This window comes from Vigna unguiculata, chromosome 1, assembly GCF_004118075.2.
Source record: "Vigna unguiculata cultivar IT97K-499-35 chromosome 1, ASM411807v1, whole genome shotgun sequence".
In the NCBI taxonomy this organism is placed as follows: Eukaryota; Viridiplantae; Streptophyta; class Magnoliopsida; order Fabales; family Fabaceae; genus Vigna; species Vigna unguiculata.
The window spans coordinates 1788723-1809037 of record NC_040279.1 but is presented as its reverse complement, the minus strand read 5'-3'; the positions used below and the strand labels follow the sequence as shown (position 1 = coordinate 1809037).

General features: G+C 31.6%; 2 protein-coding genes across 6 annotated transcripts; one reads left to right on the top strand and one right to left on the bottom strand.

The window, feature by feature from the left end:
* The first annotated feature begins 2587 nt into the window (after positions 1-2587).
* Positions 2588-7320, top strand: LOC114192227 (TMV resistance protein N-like). Of its 5 annotated transcripts, none has more exons than XM_028081885.1 (5): positions 2588-3212; positions 3462-4550; positions 4666-4935; positions 5024-5827; positions 5903-7320. In XM_028081885.1, exons 1-5 carry the CDS (start codon positions 2853-2855, stop codon positions 7256-7258), a joined length of 3879 nt encoding a protein of 1292 aa, XP_027937686.1. In that variant the 5' UTR covers positions 2588-2852; the 3' UTR covers positions 7259-7320. The 5 variants fall into 5 exon arrangements, with proteins under 5 accessions (XP_027937686.1, XP_027937676.1, XP_027937709.1 ...); XM_028081875.1 differs by having other exon boundaries at positions 2589-3231; positions 3449-4550; XM_028081908.1 differs by having other exon boundaries at positions 3001-3231; positions 3579-4550.
* Positions 7321-16329: 9009 nt separating this feature from the next.
* LOC114177407 (probable carboxylesterase 15) lies at positions 16330-17708 on the bottom strand. Its single transcript, XM_028062769.1, has one exon. The coding sequence runs from the start codon at positions 17548-17550 to the stop codon at positions 16540-16542; it is 1011 nt and encodes a 336-aa protein (XP_027918570.1). The 5' UTR covers positions 17551-17708; the 3' UTR covers positions 16330-16539.
* Positions 17709-20315: the final 2607 nt, after the last annotated feature.

The window sequence follows — 20315 nt, the reverse complement described above, 5'->3', positions numbered from 1 at the left end:
AACGCCATGTGTCAATTTCTGGTTTTTTTGAATTTATTTTTTTGAAATTTTTTTGAAATTTTTTCTTTTTGACACGTGTCACTTCACAGTTCTGTCACGTGTCAAAGTGACTCAATTTGGTCCCTATATTTGTTTTTAGTTTCAATTTAGTCCCAATTTTTGTAAAAATGAAGCAATATTGTCCTTCCTCAAATTGACACTAAATTTACTTTTTTATAAATTTTATGGTGATATTCTTACTAAAAATTAACGTTTTTATTAAATATTTCTATAAATATTTTAAATTAACTTTAAATTCTACCCAAAACATTAGACTTTGATTTTGTTTTGAACTTGAAATTTAGTTCCTAAATTTATGTGTGACAAGTTATTTGATTTTTAATCTTTACCAAGTTTGTATAATATGATACACTTGATGCCTTTATATATGATGACAAAATTGTTAATTTTTGAAATTAAGTTTGAGGTTTAACTTTGTTTAATAATAAAACTAAAAAAAATTATTTAAAAATATTTCTATAAATATTTAATAAAAATGTCAATTTTATTAAGAATATCATCATAAGTTGTATACAAAGATTAAATTGAGTCTCAATCTAAGGAGGGACAATATTGCTTCATTTTTACAAAAATTGGGACTAAATTGAAACTAAAAACAAATATAGGGACCAAATTGAGTCACTTTGACACGTGACACAACGGTGAAATGACACATGTCAAAAATAAATAAAAAAATTCAAAAAAAAAATCAAAAAATTCAAAAAAAATTCAAAAAATATTAAAAAAATTCAAAAAACCAAAAATTGACACGTGGCATTGACTTTAACACCGTCTGGTCAAAGTTAACGGTGAGAACCAAATTGAGTCATTTTTAAGAAAATGAGGACCAAATTGAGACAACGAAAAATGTAAGGACCAAAATGAAATTTCATGACAAATAGAGGGACCAAAATGGTCATTTAACCTATTTCTTTTTGTTCAATTTAGTCCTTATATTCATTATTGTTATCCAATTAAGTCCCTATATTTGTTATTTATGTTTAATTTACTCACAATTTTTGTTAAAATGAAACAATTTTGTCACTTTCAAATTGATACCAAATTTAATTTTTTATAAATATTATATATTTATTTTTAAAATTGACAATATTATTAAATGTTTTAAAAAAATATATTAACATTTGTAAAATTGACATTTAAATATAAAATATTTAATATTTTTATTAAGCTTTAGATATTAAAATCTAAAATGTTTTATATTTAAATGTTATTTTTATAAATATTAGTATACTTTTCTAAAATATTTTTAATATTTGTAAAACTTTTAAATATCAATTTTAAAAGTATTAGTATTTTAGAATATAAAATATTAGAAAAAAACATTTAATAATTATATTCTAATAATTTATAATTGAATTTCAAAAATAATTAATACGAATGTCAATTTTAGAAAAAATATTAGTATAATATTTACAAAAGATATTAAACTTGGTGTCAATTTGAAATGGACAAAATTATTCATTTTAACAAAAATTGGAAAACAAAAATAACGAATATAGAAACTGAAGAAGAAAAATAACGAATGTATAAACTAAATTGAAAAAAAAAATAACATAACCACAAATTAACACATGACACTAATATTGACATATGGTACAATTATGATTTGGCACGTGGATAATTTTTTTTAAAATAAAAAAAATATGCACTGTTTAAAAACATTAACAATTTAAATACCGTAACTAAAAAGGATCAACTTAACCAAAATTTAACGAAAAAAAAATTAATAAACACAAAATAGAAATAAAAAATAAATTAAACAAACACAACAAAAATAAAGAGTAAATATTTATTTAAGAAAAAAAAAAGTCAAATGCATCGTCTGAGCAAAAGCGTCACTCACTCCTAGGTAAGCAGTGCCTAACTCTAGTTACATATTTACTTTCTGCCTTCATAACGAGGGACTTAAATGCAAGTAATCTTTTGGGAATTCTAAATTTAACCTTCTACCAATTACTTAATAAACAAAAATCTAATGGAATACTAAATAAAAAATAATAATAAAGATTTGATTTCTAATAATAATAAAAAAACTAACATTACTAGTTATATATATCAATAATTATTTAAATAATAAATAATACAAAAAAAAATGTCCCTTCATATAATCTTAATCTTGGTATATGATAAAGAACCTTTGGTATGTGTTTACAACTTATCAACATAAAATAATCAAGATACCATTCTCAATTTCTCACATATTTCAAAATTATGAAATTCGCAGGTTTTTCATTAACCATGATAATAATCGAAGTTGCATATGAGAAAATTTGAGTCATTTAACATACCATATACTTGACTATTTTCATGGACTAATATGAGTAATAACATATTAATAAAAATCAAATGAAAGTACTTGAAGCCTCACTTCACATCAAATGAAAATTGTATTAACCCAAGTGAAGTGAAGAACAAAATGTGATTGTTTGGTAGAGACATTGAAGGAGTGACATGACATCTTAGTCAACCCACTCAACCCAACTTGTTCGTTCTTAAACTGAGAATTATAAGTTTGACTTTGACTTCCACCAATTGAGAAACTATTGTATGATGAACATGCTTGCGTTTTCTATAAGCTAATTGTTAAAAGCAATAGTATTTTTGAACTAGATTCAATTATTAAACACAAGAAAATGGTCATTTTCTGTGACCAGAAACTCTGGTTCTAATGGCAATTACGTTGGGTGAAGAAGCCTCTTCATCTTCTGGATTTGAACGTGGTTGGACTCACGATGTGTTCTTGAGTTTCAGAGGTGAAGATACAAGGAGAAGCTTTACAGGGTTTCTGTATCATGGTTTGTGCCAAAGGGGTATCGATGTTTTCATTGATGATGAGAAGCTTAGGAGAGGGGAAGATTTATCCCCTGCTCTTCTTGGAGCCATTGAAAAGTCTAGAATTGCCATCATTGTCTTCTCTAAAAACTATGCATTCTCCACATGGTGTCTTGATGAGCTTGCAAAGATCATTGACTGTTACAAAACAAGAGGGCTACTTGTGTGGCCAGTTTTCTTCCATGTCGACCCTTCTGCGGTGCGCCATCAGAGAGGAACTTTTCAAACAGCAATGGCCGAACATGAAATCAGATTCAAGGGTAATGTTGAAAAGTTGCAGAGGTGGAAGAAAGCCTTGTTTGAAGCATCCAATTTCTCAGGTTGGGCCTTCGAAAATGGGTATGTAATATATTAGCAAATCTCACCTTAGAAATCAATTTTGTTAGTTTGAATTAGGTTTAAAGTCTAGTTGTTATCACTAACAAATATTACCAACTTAAGCATATTCTATGTTTGTTCCTTTCAACTGTGAAATAAGCAAAGAGTACTCACTCACTAGCATTTTTTACCTTCAAAGCTTTCAAATCTTAGCATATTGGAACTTGTTACATGTCAGGTATGAATTTCAGATTATCCAAGATATAATTGAGGAGGCCTCTAGAAAGTTAAGCCACACCATTTTGCACATTGCTGAATACCCAGTTGGAATAGAAACTCGCATATCAGAAGTGATGCCTCTTTTGCAGATTGAACCAGGTGAAGATATCTGTGTCATTGGGATCTATGGACTTGGAGGCATAGGTAAGACAACAATTGCAAGGGCATTGTACAACATGATTGCAGACCAGTTTGAAGCTACAAGTTTCCTTGCTGACATAAGAGAAAGTTCAAATCAAAGACAAGGGTTGGTGCAGCTTCAAGAATCACTTCTTTTTGACACAGTTGGGGACAAGTACATCAAGCTGGGAAGCATTTACAAAGGGATCCCTATCATCAAGAAAAGGCTTTGTTGCAAAAAAGTACTTTTGATCATTGATGATGTTGACAGTTTGGAACAGCTTCAAGCACTAGCAGGAGGACGCGATTGGTTTGGTTCTGGAAGTGTGGTCATTATAACAACAAGAGATAAGCACTTGTTGAGTGCTCATCAGGTTGACAAAACCTATGAAGTAAAGAAACTAAACCATGGTGAAGCTTTTGAACTGTTCACTTGGAGTGCCTTCAAAAGGAAGGCACCTGATGCAGGCTATTTGGAGGTTTCTAACCGTGTGGTTCTCTATGCTGAGGGGCTTCCATTGGCTTTGAAAGTAATGGGGTCTAATTTGTTTGGTAAAACAGTGAAAGAGTGGAAATCTGCACTGGGAAAATATGAGAAGATTCCCAGCAAAGAGGTTCAGAATGTGTTAAGAGTAACCTATGATAATCTAGAAGAGAATGAGAAGGAAATTTTCCTTGATGTGGCATGCTTCTTCAAGGGAGAGACAGTGGAATATGTAGAAAAGACACTGCAAGCCTGTGGTTTTTATCCAACAATTGGTATCAGTGTACTTATTGATAGATCTCTTGTTAGTATTGATGAATATAACAGATTGAGAATGCATGATCTGATTCAAGACATGGGTAGGGAGATCGTTAGAGAAGTTTCACCATTAGAGCCTGGGAAAAGGAGTAGATTGTGGTATCATGAAGATGTTTTTGAAGTACTCACTGAAAATAAGGTAAAACTTCACATTCTTAGTAGTTTGTTTGATAAAGTGATTGGTTAAACTTTACAACATAACTTGAGTCAAAATCTCTAGCTTAATGTAGTTTTATGGGTGCTTTTGTTCAAAGGGAACTTACAGAATTCAGGGCATGATGGTGGACCTTCCTGATGACTATATGGTACACTTGAAAGATGATTCCTTCAAGAAGATGAAAAATCTTAAAATTCTCATAGTTAGAAATGGAAACTTTTTTGGAAGTCCCCAGCATCTTCCCAACAACTTAAGGTTGCTTGATTGGATGAAATATCCTTCATCTTTGCCATCTAGTTTTCAACCAAAGAAACTTGTTGTACTCAACGTGTCAGGTAGTCGTTTCACAATGCAAGAGCCATTCAAGGTAAGATTTCATTCTGTCATGGTAGTATTTTTTTGTTTCTTTCTTCACATAACTTGCAATTAAGCTGAACTAGTTTTTCTCTCTGCAGTATTTGGATTCCTTGACTTCTATGGACTTGAGTTCCTGTGAATTGTTGACAAAACTACCTGATATTTCCGGAGTTCCTAATCTAAGAGAGCTAACTCTTGACGATTGCACAAATTTAGAAGAAGTTCATGAATCTGTTGGATTCCTTGAGAAACTTGTTGAGTTTAGGGCTTATGGATGCACCAAGCTTAAGGTTTTTCCAAGTGGCATCAGGTTGACATCATTGAGAAGTCTTATCCTTAATTGGTGCTCAAGCCTTCAAAATTTCCCTGCTATTTTGGGGAAAATGGATAACCTCATCTCCATTTCTATAGAAGGCACTGGTATAACAGAATTGCCTCCTTCCATTGGAAACCTTGTTGGTCTTCAAGAATTAAGCATGACATCTTGCTTAAGCCTCAAGGAACTGCCTCACAACTTTGATATGCTTCAAAGTCTTACAAACCTTGATATGGATGGCTGTCCACAACTCCGAAACTTTTTGACAAAGTTGGCAAACATGGGAGAATCTACACATACCTTTGGCAACATTCTGTCACTGAATCTACAAAACTGTGGCCTTGTAGATGAAGATCTTCCCATAATTTTCAATAGTTTCCCAAATTTAGCATCAGTAGTACTCTCGGGAAATAATTTTGAAGCTCTTCCAAGCTGCATACAACAATGTCCTTGCTTGGAACTACTTCACTTGGACAACTGTAAAAGACTCCAAGAAATTCCAGCATTTCCTCCTAACATGCAGTACATTAACGCACAAAATTGTACATCATTGTCTGCAGAGTCATCCAATTTATTGTTGGACAAGGTTTGCATCTTTTTTCCTAAATCTTCCAACGTTTCCTTTAGTCACCACCTATTTTCACTTAACTTTCTTGTGCAGGAAACTTTTGAACGATGGGAATTACAGGCTATGGTGCCTGGAACAATGGTTCCAGAATGGTTTGACCACATCACCAAAGGAGAATACATGACATTTTGGGTACGTGAAAAGTTTCCGGCTATTATCATATGCTTTGTTCTTGCCGTTGAGAGTGAAATGAAGAAAATTTTCAACTGTGAGATCCGTTTTTATATAAATGGAGAAGAAGTTTATGAATTGGAAATTCGAAGAGGTTTTTCAGATATGGTGACAGATCATTTGTGGCTCTATGACTTGAGAACTCATTCATCAATCAATTGGCGCAGTCTTGATTTATATCTAATGGATGGCTGGAATCAGGTTGAGATTTCATGTGAGAAGATAAGTGGAGCATCAAATGTGACTGTGAGTTGGTGTGGAGTTCATGTGTGTAAGCAAGAAGCTAACATGAAGGATATACTACTCACAGATCCTGATCCAGATTTAGATTCAGTTGTAGCTTCTGTATCAAACACACTAGTTTCTGATCATCCAGCGAAAGCTCAACCACAATCACAAGTCACAAGCTTCATACAGACACCTCAAAAAAATAACAGCTCCACAATTGTGCTGCCAACAACAGTTCAAACCAGCTTGACTGTAAATGATGCAGACATGGAAGCATTTTATGCTGTTCTGGATGATGAGGTCTCTGTGGTGTCACTTGACAATGATTCAACACTGGTTTCGAAATTGGTCAACAAAAGACCAAGTGAAGAGACAAAGAAAGCATTGAGGACACTTCAAGACCATGTCACCAAAGAATTTTATGCTCTGCTGGGCCCTAATGAATACACAACAATGAAAGATACCTTAGAGTACCTCACAAATTTACCAGCAGAAGATGGAATATCAGTGGAAATAAGATCTCTGATAATACAAGTTTCAAGACAGTTCACTCATTGGAGTATGGATTACACATGTGAGAACAAGAAAATAGAGTCTACCACAGCCAAGTTGTTGAAAGCTGAAGAACTAGAAAAGTGTCTTGAAGCTAATAAGACTAACTTCAAGCAAGTGGTGTGCATGGAAAATGAGTTGTGCAATGATTTGGCCTATTTGGAACAGAGAAAGAGAGAGCTAGAAGAGCAAATTAATGCTGTTAAAGCTAACATCTCTGCTTCAGAAGCAGCAAAGAACATGGCTACTCAAAGAAAGAGAGAAATCTTTGGGGAAGCAAAGATTTTGAAAGCTGAAAGAGATGAGTTGAGGGAACAAGTGCCACACTTGAGAGATGAACAGGAATTGGCCAAAAAAATTCAGTCAAATATCAGAGATGAATGGTCAAAGCTTGGTGAAAAATTTAACTATGGATTAAGGCTTGGAAAAATTGATTAGTATTAATTAAGTCAAAGAGGAGTGAACTAATAATATATTAATACCTTGGTTTCATACTCTCATACCTTGAATTTACTGCATTTGTGGACTGATTACTGATATAATATATTTTATTCTGTTTAGTGATATAATATATTTTTAAATTCATTAATTTTACTTCATGTACACGTAAATCATGATAATCTAATAGAAGTAGAACAAAGAAACCAGTCATAGAACAATTTATTTTGCAAATTATCATTAAAATATAATTTAGCGTTAAATATATAGATTAAATTGTAAATGATAATATATATATATAAGGTATTTATTTGTATTTTAATAATAACATATAAGAACTACCTAAAGATAAATATAATGATATATTTACTACTACACTCCTAAGTAGAAAAATGTGCATCTTATCTATAAATCTATAAAGTATAATTTTTAAATTTTTATCTAATAATAAACTTTCAATCCAACAATTATCTTCAATATAATTTTAATATAGTATATTTAAAGAAAAGAATTATTTTTTCATTTTTTTAATTCAAAAAATAGAAACTTATTTCACTTTCATCTTTAATCTAAATAATATTATAATAAATAATAAACTTAATTATATTTTTGTCTTAAAATTTGAAATACCTCTTCTTTTGGTGTTCCAAATATAAATAAAATTACTTTAATTCCTTAAAATAGAAAAAACCTTGACTTTAATCTTTAAGCTTTGGATTTGAGAAACTAAACAAAATTTTTAAGCTGTTTTTATTCCTCAGATTTAGTATTTAAGGATATTTTACTATGTTTGAGAGACAAAATAGTAAAAGTAATAATATATTCTAAATTTAAAAAACTAAAAATACAATTTATCCTAAATATTATAAAATAAACAAAATGAAGGACAAAAAGGTCATCTTAAGATAAAAATAGAATAAGTGGAATATTTGGCAGTATTTTAAACGAAGACACAAACAAACATTTTCCAAAATTTGGAGATTACAAACATTAAATTAAATTTTAAGAAATAAAAAAATCATCCAAATTTAAAGATTTAAAATATATCCAAATTTATAATATGTTGCCTCTGTATTGTGTGGACCTTCCATTCATATTATCACCTTATCAAATTTATTAGATCTTTTAACTATATTACTATTATGTTTTAAAATTCATTTCTAAAAGTGTCATTTGCATAACTATTTTAGAAGAAAAAAAATCTTATTTTCAGTCAATAAATTATCTATCTGTAATTATTTTTAGAAGAAACAAATAAGTTTAAAAATTAAAATTAAATTTTTTATAACAAAAATTATTATGTTTTCAAAGTATATTTTTTTTAACTTATATATATAAATTAATTTTTATTTATAAAGAAATTTTCGTTTCTTTTCCTTAATTTGTAAAGAAAATACATACGAAGATAATTTGTAAAATCCTAGAAAATGATAATTTAGAAGTGATAGTGGTTTAAAAATAGTGAGACTTGATTATTTTAATATTAGAAGGTTTTAGTATAAATAGAATTGTTATAAACGAGTTTTATTATTTTAAAACAAATCATCTCTCTATAAACAACTTGTATAGGGCTCTCTGACTTCTTTCTAAGAGTTCTGTTTTTTTTGTCGTCTGAGTAAAGAACTGAGACCATAGGATTGATCCTTTTGGTGAGTTCTTCAATTTGGACTGATCAGTTTTAGTTCACGTAAGTTAAATTTCTACTCTCTTTTTGGTCTTTTATGTTTTTTGTTGCATGTAAGCCTTCTTCCGTTTGCATGCGTCTTGTTTTTTTATGTGTAAATAGAGCATTATGGAGTTAGACACGTTTGACGTTTATAGAGTTGTTTAAGCGGGATACCAGGTAAAGGAAGCTAATTTCTTTGTCATAGTACTCGGATCTCTAAGAAATATACATAATATGTTTAATTTGTGATTGATTGATGTATATGATATCCGGGATTGCTTGTGATGTTGAAAACTTTGAAGATGTGTGTTTTTCTTGTTAATTGAGAATAACTAGTGGTTTAAATGTGTTTTGCATTCATTTAGTATGAATAATGTAATAGAATTTATGTTTGATAATTGAATGATCTTTGCACTGGTTTTGGAGTGGTGTGGACTGGCTGAAGATTCATAAAACTGGTTATACCAGTTTTTGTATAATTCAGCATAGTTGAACACTTTTAAAGAAATTAAAATCATTTTTTATTTCTTATAAAATATGTGAATTTTGATTTTAGTTTTTATAAAGTCTTTTTCTTTTATTTTTATTATTCTAAAATTGTAATCTCTAATATTCATTTTAAGATAGATAAATATAAGTCATTTTATATATCTAGGTGATATTAGAGGCCAATTAGTCTTGGTGGTTCACTAAGACAAGTTTCTATATTGAAAGTCTTTCTACTAGTGTGTTCCATTATGGTGAACAACAGTATAAGTAAAATTATACTTGTGATTAGCTTAAGGGGAAAGTGTCAATGTGAAAGAACTCATACTTGAAAGAAAAATTAGCGTATCTAAGTATGATTTCACATCGAGTAAAAATAAGAAAGTTGAGCATCTTATAAGGAGTAAGACACATAAACTTATTTCTTCAAGCTTTTCTATTAAAGTTGTGTCAATCCTATATAAGTGACTTGTGCCTTATTGGTGTTGTGTTTTCTCGATGATCATTTCTCAAAAGATTCATCACATATAAATTAAGTATCAAAATACAACTTCTTTTTTTATCTATTTTTACGAAACCAAATGAATGAAAAAGATCATTAGTTTTTAATGGAAAAAATATACATGAAAACATACTTTTTACCCATGAAAAAAAAATCATGGGAAAAAATTATGAGTAATAAAGTTTTTTCTTTTGTAGTGATCGAAATGCTTTCTAACGGAAGGTCGGATAAATGTGTCCTATTATGGTAAACGATGGTACAAGTAAGGGAGTATTCATGGTTAGCTCAAGGGAGAAGTGTTAATGTGAAAGGACTCACTTGACGAAGAGATGATTGGATGAGACTTGAGGGAACAATTGTTAGGGTATTCAAGTATAAGTTTAAGTCTCACATTAAATAAAAATAACAAAGTTGAGTATATAAAAAGTAATGTTAAAACAGATCTGTCCAATACTCTTAACCACAAAGGGATCTGTGTTGATAAATGAGTTTCTCACTTGTTTAATGTGAATCTTGAAGGAGTCTTTAAGGTTTAAAGCTTAGTTAATCAATCCCACAGTTCTGGATTAATGGACTGTTTTAAGACAATCAAGAAGAATTAAAAGAGATAAGAGGAATCAAAACACACAATTTATACTGGTTCGATTCAAGGCGAATCTACATCCAGTCTTCTCCTAAGTAATACACTTAGGAGGATTCCACTAAACACAAAGGTTCCAAGAATTACAAGCACACCTATGTAATTCTAACCCCAAAACCCAAGAACTTGATTCAACAATCAAGAACTTCCCCTAGGAGCAATGCATCCACACAATTGCACCTAGGTCCACACTTCAACCACTGAAGCTACTGTAATCAAAGATACAGAAAACAAAACAAGAAACGAAAACACCTAAATTGTGCAGATTTGACTTGATGCTCCTTGAATCAAGCAAGATCCATCATGGTAGAGTCAACCATCAATCATTCTTGGATCTGTGCTTGGGTTATTGCAGAATCTTCTGAAGCTCTTGTGTCTCTCAGATTGCTCTTTCCCAGATACAGACTGCGTGATCTTTCTCAAAAATTCCAGACCCAAAACAGATTACAAAACAGCTTTTATACAAAGGTTTTTGCTGTCACTAATTTAATTAGCTATTTACCTAATCGATTATCGTGAGTATATTTTCACTTACTTTGTACCATACTCACAGCTAATACATTAGTTAAAAAACTAATCATATGCAGAATTACACAGCAGGCCTGGAATACATTTGATAAAGAGAAGCTAATTGCCTAATGCATATCCTAACTGGACCAAGCTATGTTTTATCCTAGATCAGTAAACATCATCAAAATTGTTCTTCATTTATGGATGAAAGGCTCCCCCTTCCAACAATCTCCCCCTTTTTGATGATGTCCAAAACATGGACTGTGATAAGCCTACCTGCAGCACATTAAGCAAACACAACAGCAGTACAAGCACACAAGGCAAACAACAGCATAGGCATATAACAGATATCACTTTAATTTTATGCTCCCCCTATCAGTATAGCCTATCAATGCAGTGGCAAAATAATTCTCCCCCTTTTTGGACAGTAGCAAAAAGACATATTCAAGATGGGACAGGAAAAAAAACAACTAAATAGCGCAGCAAAGTAAAAGATGCAGCAGTAGATAATGCATAACAACCAGGATAACAACCAGAATGCATAGCAATTTCGCATAATGGATTAGCGGGCTCCTTTTGAGAAATTAAGTAGCAACTATGTGATGCAGAACTTAACACAGACTAGGCTTCAGATAGAGCACGATAATGGATTAAGGCCAAGGTTAGGCAAGCAGCTACACAGTTTGAACACAATAGGCATACAATGTATGACAATACTACCAACGCAGCAGGTGAAATCAGTAGCGCAGGTTAACATCAGAGTGCAGACAGCCATAATCAGTTGCAATATCACAATAGAAGAGGAACTTTTCACCTTGGCAATGCCTAAAATTTGACCTTTGTTATTAACACCTCTTGTAACATGACCAATAATTGGCTTTGTAAGATATCTTGCAGAACTTCTTCACATCTCCTTTCATGTGTCTTGAGCATCCATTATATAAAAGCTACATTGTTTTCCTTGCATCAAGACACACCTGAAACAAAGATTAAAGAGAAGATGCAGGTACCTAATTGAACTTGGGTCCTTTCATGTTAGTGGTTTGAGGTGTTCCTTTAGGTACCCATCTGTACTCTCCTTTAGGAACCCCACAATTTTTAAAGTAGCAGGAATTAGAAAAATGGCCAGGTTCAGAACAGTAGGAGCAAATGACAGATGTTGGTTTACTCATATCTAGAAAACTTCTGGTGCCTAATGGATTAGATTTGCCACTGTAACCTATTCCCTCTTTATTAAGCACACTCCTTTGAGATCCTAACACTGCATCAAGATTTGATCTTCCCAAAGTGAATTTTGAGAGAGTTTTCATTAGATAATCTATCTTTTCTAGCTGTCCTGGGCATTTTTCACATTGGGGAGAGCTTGTGTCATCTTTGGACCTAGAGTGTTTCTTAGATTTCTCTAGTTTTTCAAGACTTGTTATCAGATTTTCATTTTCCTCTTCTAGTTGCTTTACTCTACCTTCAAGCCATTTAATTTCTCCTCTACGCTTATTATTTGACTTTTGCAATTTTGTAGCTTCCTTATGCAATTCATTAAAAGCATCAAGTAATTCATAGTAATTATTTTCCTCATGTTCAGATGTGAAACTACTCACACTGCTTTTGGATGATTCTGCTTTAGCCATCAGACACGGATTATTTTCCTCTTCAGTGCTGTCATCAGATTCACTGGATGTGCTGGAATCATTTTCTTCCCAAGCAATGTAGGCTTTCTTTTTCTTCAGGTGCTTCTCTGTCTCATTTTTCTCTTCTAGTTTCTGCTTCATCTTCGGCATAGGGCAATCTGCCTTGATGTGTCCTGTCTTGCCACACTCATAGCAGGTTTGAGTTCCAGATCTGGACTGCTTCTTGTTTCCTGCATGACTGTTATTAGTTTTATTCTTATACTTCAGAAATTTTGAGAACTTTTTCACCATTAGTCTCAAGGCTTCACTGTCAGAGTTGTGATCATCATTAGAGTCATCTACAATTTCTGCTTTCTTCAATTTTACTGCAGATTTCACTGCACTCTTCAAGGCTATAGTGTGCCTCTTTTCTCCATCCTCTTCTTCCTTGAGTCTTCCAAGCTCTAATTCATGTTCCCTCAATTTTCCAAAGAGAGTGGCTATGCTCATGCTAGTGAGATCTCTAGATTCAGAAATTGCTGTCACTTTGGGCTGCCATGTCCTATTTAAGCTCTTCAAAATTTTGATATTGAGTTCCTCTTTGTCAAAGGTCTTGCCAAGAGCTAGGAGGTGATTTACTATATGTGTAAATCTTTTTTGCACATCACAAATGCTTTCTCCAGCCTTCATTCTGAACATCTCATACTCTTGAATGAGAGTATTCTTCCTTGCCCTTTTGACTTCATTCGTGCCCTCATGGGTGACCTCCAAAACATCCCACATCTCTTTGGCGGATTCACACACAGATACCCTGTAAAATTCATCCAAAGTTAGTGCAGAGGATATAATATTTTTGGCTCTAACATCATAGTGTGCCCTTTTATTTTCATCAAGAGTCCATTGTGAGAATTCTTTAAGAACAGTTTTGCCTTCCACAACTTTAATGGGTTGAAAAGGTCCATTAACTACAGCATCCCAGACCCCTTTGTCCACTGATTCAAGAAAAATTTTCATTCTAATTTTCCAAAAAGGGTAGTTTTCACCAGCAAACAGAGGTGGCCTGTTAATGGATGCCCCTTCAGCAAAGGTTTGAGATGTATTAGACATAACAGGATCTTTCTAATCGATTAGCGTGCGATTAACCAGCTCTGGTGCCAATTGTTAAAACAGATCTGTCCAATACTCTTAACCACAAAGGGATCTGTGTTGATAAATGAGTTTCTCACTTGTTTAATGTGAATCTTGAAGGAGTCTTTAAGGTTTAAAGCTTAGTTAATCAATCACACAGTTCTGGATTAATGGACTGTTTTAAGACAATCAAGAAGAATTAAAAGAGATAAGAGGAATCAAAACACACAATTTATACTGGTTCGATTCAAGGCGAATCTACATCCAGTCTTCTCCTAAGTAATACACTTAGGAGGATTCCACTAAACACAAAGGTTCCAAGAATTACAAGCACACCTATGTAATTCTAACCCCAAAACCCAAGAACTTGATTCAACAATCAAGAACTTCCCCTAGGAGCAATGCATCCACACAATTGCACCTAGGTCCACACTTCAACCACTGAAGCTACTGTAATCAAAGATACAGAAAACAAAACAAGAAACGAAAACACCTAAATTGTGCAGATTTGACTTGATGCTCCTTGAATCAAGCAAGATCCATCATGGTAGAGTCAACCATCAATCATTCTTGGATCTGTGCTTGGGTTATTGCAGAATCTTCTGAAGCTCTTGTGTCTCTCAGATTGCTCTTTCCCAGATACAGACTGCGTGATCTTTCTCAAAAATTCCAGACCCAAAACAGATTACAAAACAGCTTTTATACAAAGGTTTTTGCTGTCACTAATTCAATTAGCTATTTACCTAATCGATTATCGTGAGTATATTTTCACTTACTTTGTACCATACTCACAGCTAATACATTAGTTAAAAAACTAATCATATGCAGAATTACACAGCAGGCCTGGAATACATTTGATAAAGAGAAGCTAATTGCCTAATGCATATCCTAACTGGACCAAGCTATGTTTTATCCTAGATCAGTAAACATCATCAAAATTGTTCTTCATTTATGGATGAAAGGCTCCCCCTTCCAACAAGTAATACATAAACTCATTGTCTCAAGCTTTTGGGGTAAAGTGATGTCAATTTCTTATGAGTAGATTCAGTTCATGTCATTGGTATAGTTTTCTCAATTATCAAAGACTCATCACACATAACGAGTTCAGATTTATTGAGTTTTTTTGTGTTGTCACTTGTTGAACATTAATAATACACTGATGTTGTACTTTACAAATCTTTTTAATATAATTTAGAATATTAAAATTAGTGTCCATCAGTATATTTTAGAGACGAAACATAAAAACGTGACATAAAAAAAATCCATAAAAAGTCCAAATTCATATAATATCAAGAATATATCAAAATATAACTATTTTTTATGTATTTTTACGAAACTAAATGAATGAAAAGACATTAGTTTTGCACTCCTCCATCATCCTTTGCATGTTGTTGATAATATCAGAAAGAGAAAACATCAAGGAAGGTAATGGCTGTATATGATTATTGGTGAGTGTTGTATATGATTTGTTTCCAGAGAATTCGGTTCACAAGAAAAAAAGAATGATTAACCCACTTGATGCTAAGTTAATGGCTGATAACTAAAGTGAAGTTAATTTGTTAGGTTGTGGAACTTCTTCATAAACATATGGATTGAGACTCAACCACCATCTACCAAATTTCATACACAGTCATCTAGATGCTACTTCTTTTGTCCTTACAAACTAATAATGGAATGAGTTATAATTTATGTAATGACATGATGGATAAAAGTAATATTCAAATACAGAAAATTTTGAAATTTAGTAATAGTGTGTTGATGTGAATTTTTAATTCTTTAATTTTAAGTATATAAAAAAATAATAACTCTTATTTTAAAATCCAGATGAATCTATACCTCTTTAACCCGCTAATATATGTAATAAATCAAACTCATTGTTTTAATATTGTACTTAAATAAGACGAGACAAATCATAGATTTAATTCAAAAATTTATTACAAATTTAAATGAGTTGAAAATCTTATAAATTAGAAATGAAAAATGTGTGCTAATTGACGATTGTCAATCAATTATTTTCTCGGCATCATATTCAAATATGGCATTATTATTATTGTATCTATTTAAGAGTCGAGTCAATTCGATTTACACGGGTTGATTCACTACAAATTAAACTAAAAAAAAATGAGTCAACTTAGTTATTTTTCAGTAAATTAGAAATTTTGTAATCCGGTCTAATCCATCACGACCTAATAAATTGACTCACTTACCAATTTGTTCTTTTTACAATTTATTTTATATATTTATTATATTACAATGAGAATAAATTGACTTAATTTATTTTTTATAGTGATGGAATCAAAATGTTTACCTAATTCTTAAAATATTTTATATAATTTAATAAACAAATTAATTAACCATTTAAATTATTCTAACATTTAAAAAAATGAAATTATGAATTTACTAAATTTATAGAATTTTTCTCAACTCGATCTTATTCTATCGTCAATCGTGTGGTGAGTCAAGTCTACAAGTATGTGTAAAAGTTAAATTTTTTAATGATAAAAATACTTTTAAACACAACAACAAAACAAATATCAAGAAATCCTTAATACTCCGAAAATTTTAAGGGCTTCCGTACCATTATTATGAAATTTCCACACTCAAATGATTCCATTAAGGAACATGTAATATTGCATTAGAAACAGTAATTCTCGATGAATGTGGTAACAAAGTTTTGTTTTTGAAGACTGGAACTCAATAATGAACTTGATGGAAGCCATTAAAATACTCTGAAGCAATAATTCAGTGCTGCTGAATGAAGTCCTTGATCCTGGTGATGAAAGCATCGGTTTTTGCACTAACATTGGGGTCCAAATCCACAGCAACCTTATTCAAATAAAAACTATGACTCATTCCATCACTCACATAAAGTTCCACCTCCTTCTTCGCTTTCTTCAGCGCCTCATAATACTCCATCTCCGTATCCCTCACCAAGTCCATCTCCGCCACGCACAGCAGCACCGGCGGCAGTTTCAGCCCTTCAAGCGCCGGTGCCGCCGCGCCCATCGGGCACGTCATCGGGTGGTCCTTCGTCGCCCCCACCGGCAGTGCTAACTCTAGGAACTTGTCCAGCATGTCCAACGTTAAAAACGGTGATTGCGGCATTTCCAGCTCCGACCGGCTCCGCTCCGACCGGACAAACCCGGGGTGAACCGGGATCGCTCCTGCAACCCGAACCGGGCTTAGATCCGCCGAACCGGCCCTTGAAGCCACCTCATGCACCACGTTCCCGCCAGAGCTGTCCCCTATGAGGAAAACCCGGTTGAAGTCCCCATGTTGCTCGAGCCACGGTTCATTCGAACCGGACCGGGCCACAGATTGGAGCCAGAGGAGGGTGTCAAAGGCGTCATCAGTGGCGGCTGGGAGACGGTGCTCCGGTGCACGGCGGAGGAAAGGAGAAACTACAATGGCCTGAGCTGATAAGGCAACTCGAACGTAAATTTGGTAGTACATGAACCAGTCCGGTTCACTGATGCAAAACCCACCACCCTGAAAATGAAGAATAATGGGTAATTTTTTTTTATTTTCCAATGCATTTTCCGGCAAGTATAATCGAACACGAAGGTCATGGCCTTCACGAGAAATGATGGTATCACGAACAGCAATACCATCAATAAATTTCTCATGAGGAAGAACCGGGTCAGCCATAAACTTGAACTGTTCCGGTCCGGTCCATGTCCGGTCCACCGAACCGTCATCGTAGATTCTGAGCCAACCGGACACTTCATCAACTAGCTTCTTTTGCTGCACCATGTTTTTTGCAATGGAAAATTTAGGGTTGGAATTAGAAAGTGTTGTTGAAAGATACTTGGGTTGGTCTTATATAATGGGAAGAATCGTGACTTTTGAGGCTTAGTGTGAAAAGTGGGATAAACTAGTGAAGCTTCGGGGAATTCTCCGCGTAAAGGTGTGCGAGACTCAGACATTGTAAAGAAAATTGAAGTCTTAACAAAATAATATTATGTAGCGTTTTACATGATATGGATAAGAAATAACATAATTTCATGGTATATAATTGAATCTAAAATTTATTTTATAAGTCCATTTTATGATGTTGATTTAGACATAAAACTCATTTTATAATATAATATCAGAGTCATTGTTTAAAAAAGTCTATTATAGAAAGATTTTTTTGAATATTCTGTTCCATCAGTTATCGAGCCGTTCAGAGATCATCCATTCATTTTATACCTCAACGTAAAAGGGTGTGTCACATCTATTAGAGATAAGACAATTTCACAATATATAATTGGAGTACAAACCTCATCCAACAAACCAGTTTTGTGAAATTGAATTAAACTTAAAGTTCACTTATTGTGAAATTGAATTACACTTAAAATCCACTTCTTGACATAATGTGGATTGAAAATTTAAAGAATCATTTGCCAATTACATAATCACACGAGAAACCGAAAGCAATTTGGATTCTAATTAATAATTAGTTTTTCTTTTTGCTGATAAAAGAAAAAGTTTTTTCTAATGCACCTTTTGGAGAAGTGAATGGAATTAAATAATGTAAAGTGTGATGCGTGATCAAAATGGAGAAACGAGATGAATAAAAAATTGGAAGGGGAAAAATATGATTAAAGTGGATAATCCTATTTTAAGATTGTGTGAACAAATTTAGTTGTTATCTTCATGATTGACTAATCAACTTTTTTCCACAGTTGTTTTTTTATTATATAGTGGTGTCATTTTCTGATTTTCTTTTCCAAATTTTGTCATCTTGCAAGGGTGTTTTTTACCAAATTTTTTCGATCTCGGTTTGAACTTTAGTAATGGAATAATGCATCCTTTTCAAATTTTAACCATAGTGTACGTTGGTGTAGTTGTTACATCAACAACCCACTTTCAGTCAATGGCGTATACGATCACAAACATAAATTAATAATTAATAAGTTAGGAAAAAAAAAGTTTTATGAAGAAACTAATGTAATATTTCAATTTATTTTTTGTAAATACTTGTTAGAAAATCCATCCAATGAATTCTTTAATATTTTCGACTTATTAATTACTTGTTTAGGTTTGTTAGTTGAGTTAAATAAACAAAATCATTTTTTTTTATAACTTAAACGAGTTGAGTTCAAATTTTAAAAGTTTGATAAGAATTTATGAATAACTTTAATATATATTAGCAAAAATACATGTGTTGTGGTATATGTACGTTCATTTTTTAATTTTTATAAAAATTTGAGTTAAAATCATTAAAAAGTATATAATTATTTTTTTAAATAGTTGTTAAATGTAAAATAAGAAAAATAAAAAATGAATGCAAAAGATGTTTTTAAAATAATTGTTACATATAAAAAAAGTTTTTAAAATAACGATTAAAAATAAATTACTTATAAAATAATTAATTTTAAAATAAAAATTAAAAATAAAACTGAAATAATAAAATATAAATACAAAATATAATATCTTTATATATATATATATATATATATATATATATATATATATATATAAAGTTTACATTGGAATATGCCTATGTTTATATTTTATTGAGAAGTCAATACAATTATTTCAAGTTCAAGCAGCTCTATTAACCATAATACTGAGTTACATTTGTAATGAAACATGACTTAATTTATATTACTGAGATGGTCGTATATGTGTTTCAAAATTCAAAATTCTCAGTTATTATTAGGGTTTTTTTAATGTATGAATTGTTTTTCTATATTGTTATGACTCGGTGTAAGTTTTGTCACGATTTTGTTCTTAAAATATGTCTTGAAAAGCGAAAGGAAAAAATAATATTTAAAATACGCTTTATCTCGACTCTTAAATAATATGAAACTTATTGAATGTATCTAAACATATATAAAGTTTATGCATATTTTCTATTACTAAATTAGTACTAATTATTATGGATAAAGTTGGAAAATAACTTTAGAAAAATCCTTAAAACAAAATTACTTAAGTATTATAAATTTCTTTGCCGATTAAAAAAAAACTTAAGTATTATAAATGAGTTTTACAGTATTCATGCTCAACCTTAATAACTTTTTTGGTAAACCAAATTCAAGCTTCTAATTCAGGTAGGTTCAATAAATGAGCCAAATTTGATTCATAACTATTATTGTTTTTAGTCAGTACAAATTTGAAGAGCACGGACAATACAATTGATTTACAAAAATATAATAAGAAATAATAATTTTATACACAACGTGTTTATATATAAGATTCTTATATAATTATAAGAAATATAATTAAACTAAGATGATCCATAGTCCTGATTATGATGAATTTAAGATTGTATAAGAAATAGAGGAAATAATAAGATACAAGATGGTTTTATATAAGAAACTTATATGATAACATGATATTTATGAAACAGATTAAAAAATGACAAAAAAAATCGAGTAATGTGATTTATATATAAGAAACTTATATGATAAGATGATATTTATGAAACAGATTAAAAAACTGACAAAAAAAATTGAGTAAGGTGATTTATATAGATAAAAAAATCTCTGAAATCTGAGAAAAAATAGAATAAATAATAATTTGACCACGTT

Bases quoted from the DNA above. Each gene is read 5' to 3' on its own strand.
- LOC114192227 (XM_028081875.1), top strand. From the start codon at position 2,729: ATGGCAATTACGTTGGGTGAAGAAGCCTCTTCATCTTCTGGATTTGAA. The intron at 4,551-4,665 runs GTAAAACTTCAC...TTTTGTTCAAAG, and splicing joins AAGTACTCACTGAAAATAAG to GGAACTTACAGAATTCAGGG. The intron at 5,828-5,902 runs GTTTGCATCTTT...TTTCTTGTGCAG, and splicing joins CCAATTTATTGTTGGACAAG to GAAACTTTTGAACGATGGGA.
- LOC114177407 (XM_028062769.1), bottom strand. From the start codon at position 17,550: ATGGTGCAGCAAAAGAAGCTAGTTGATGAAGTGTCCGGTTGGCTCAGA.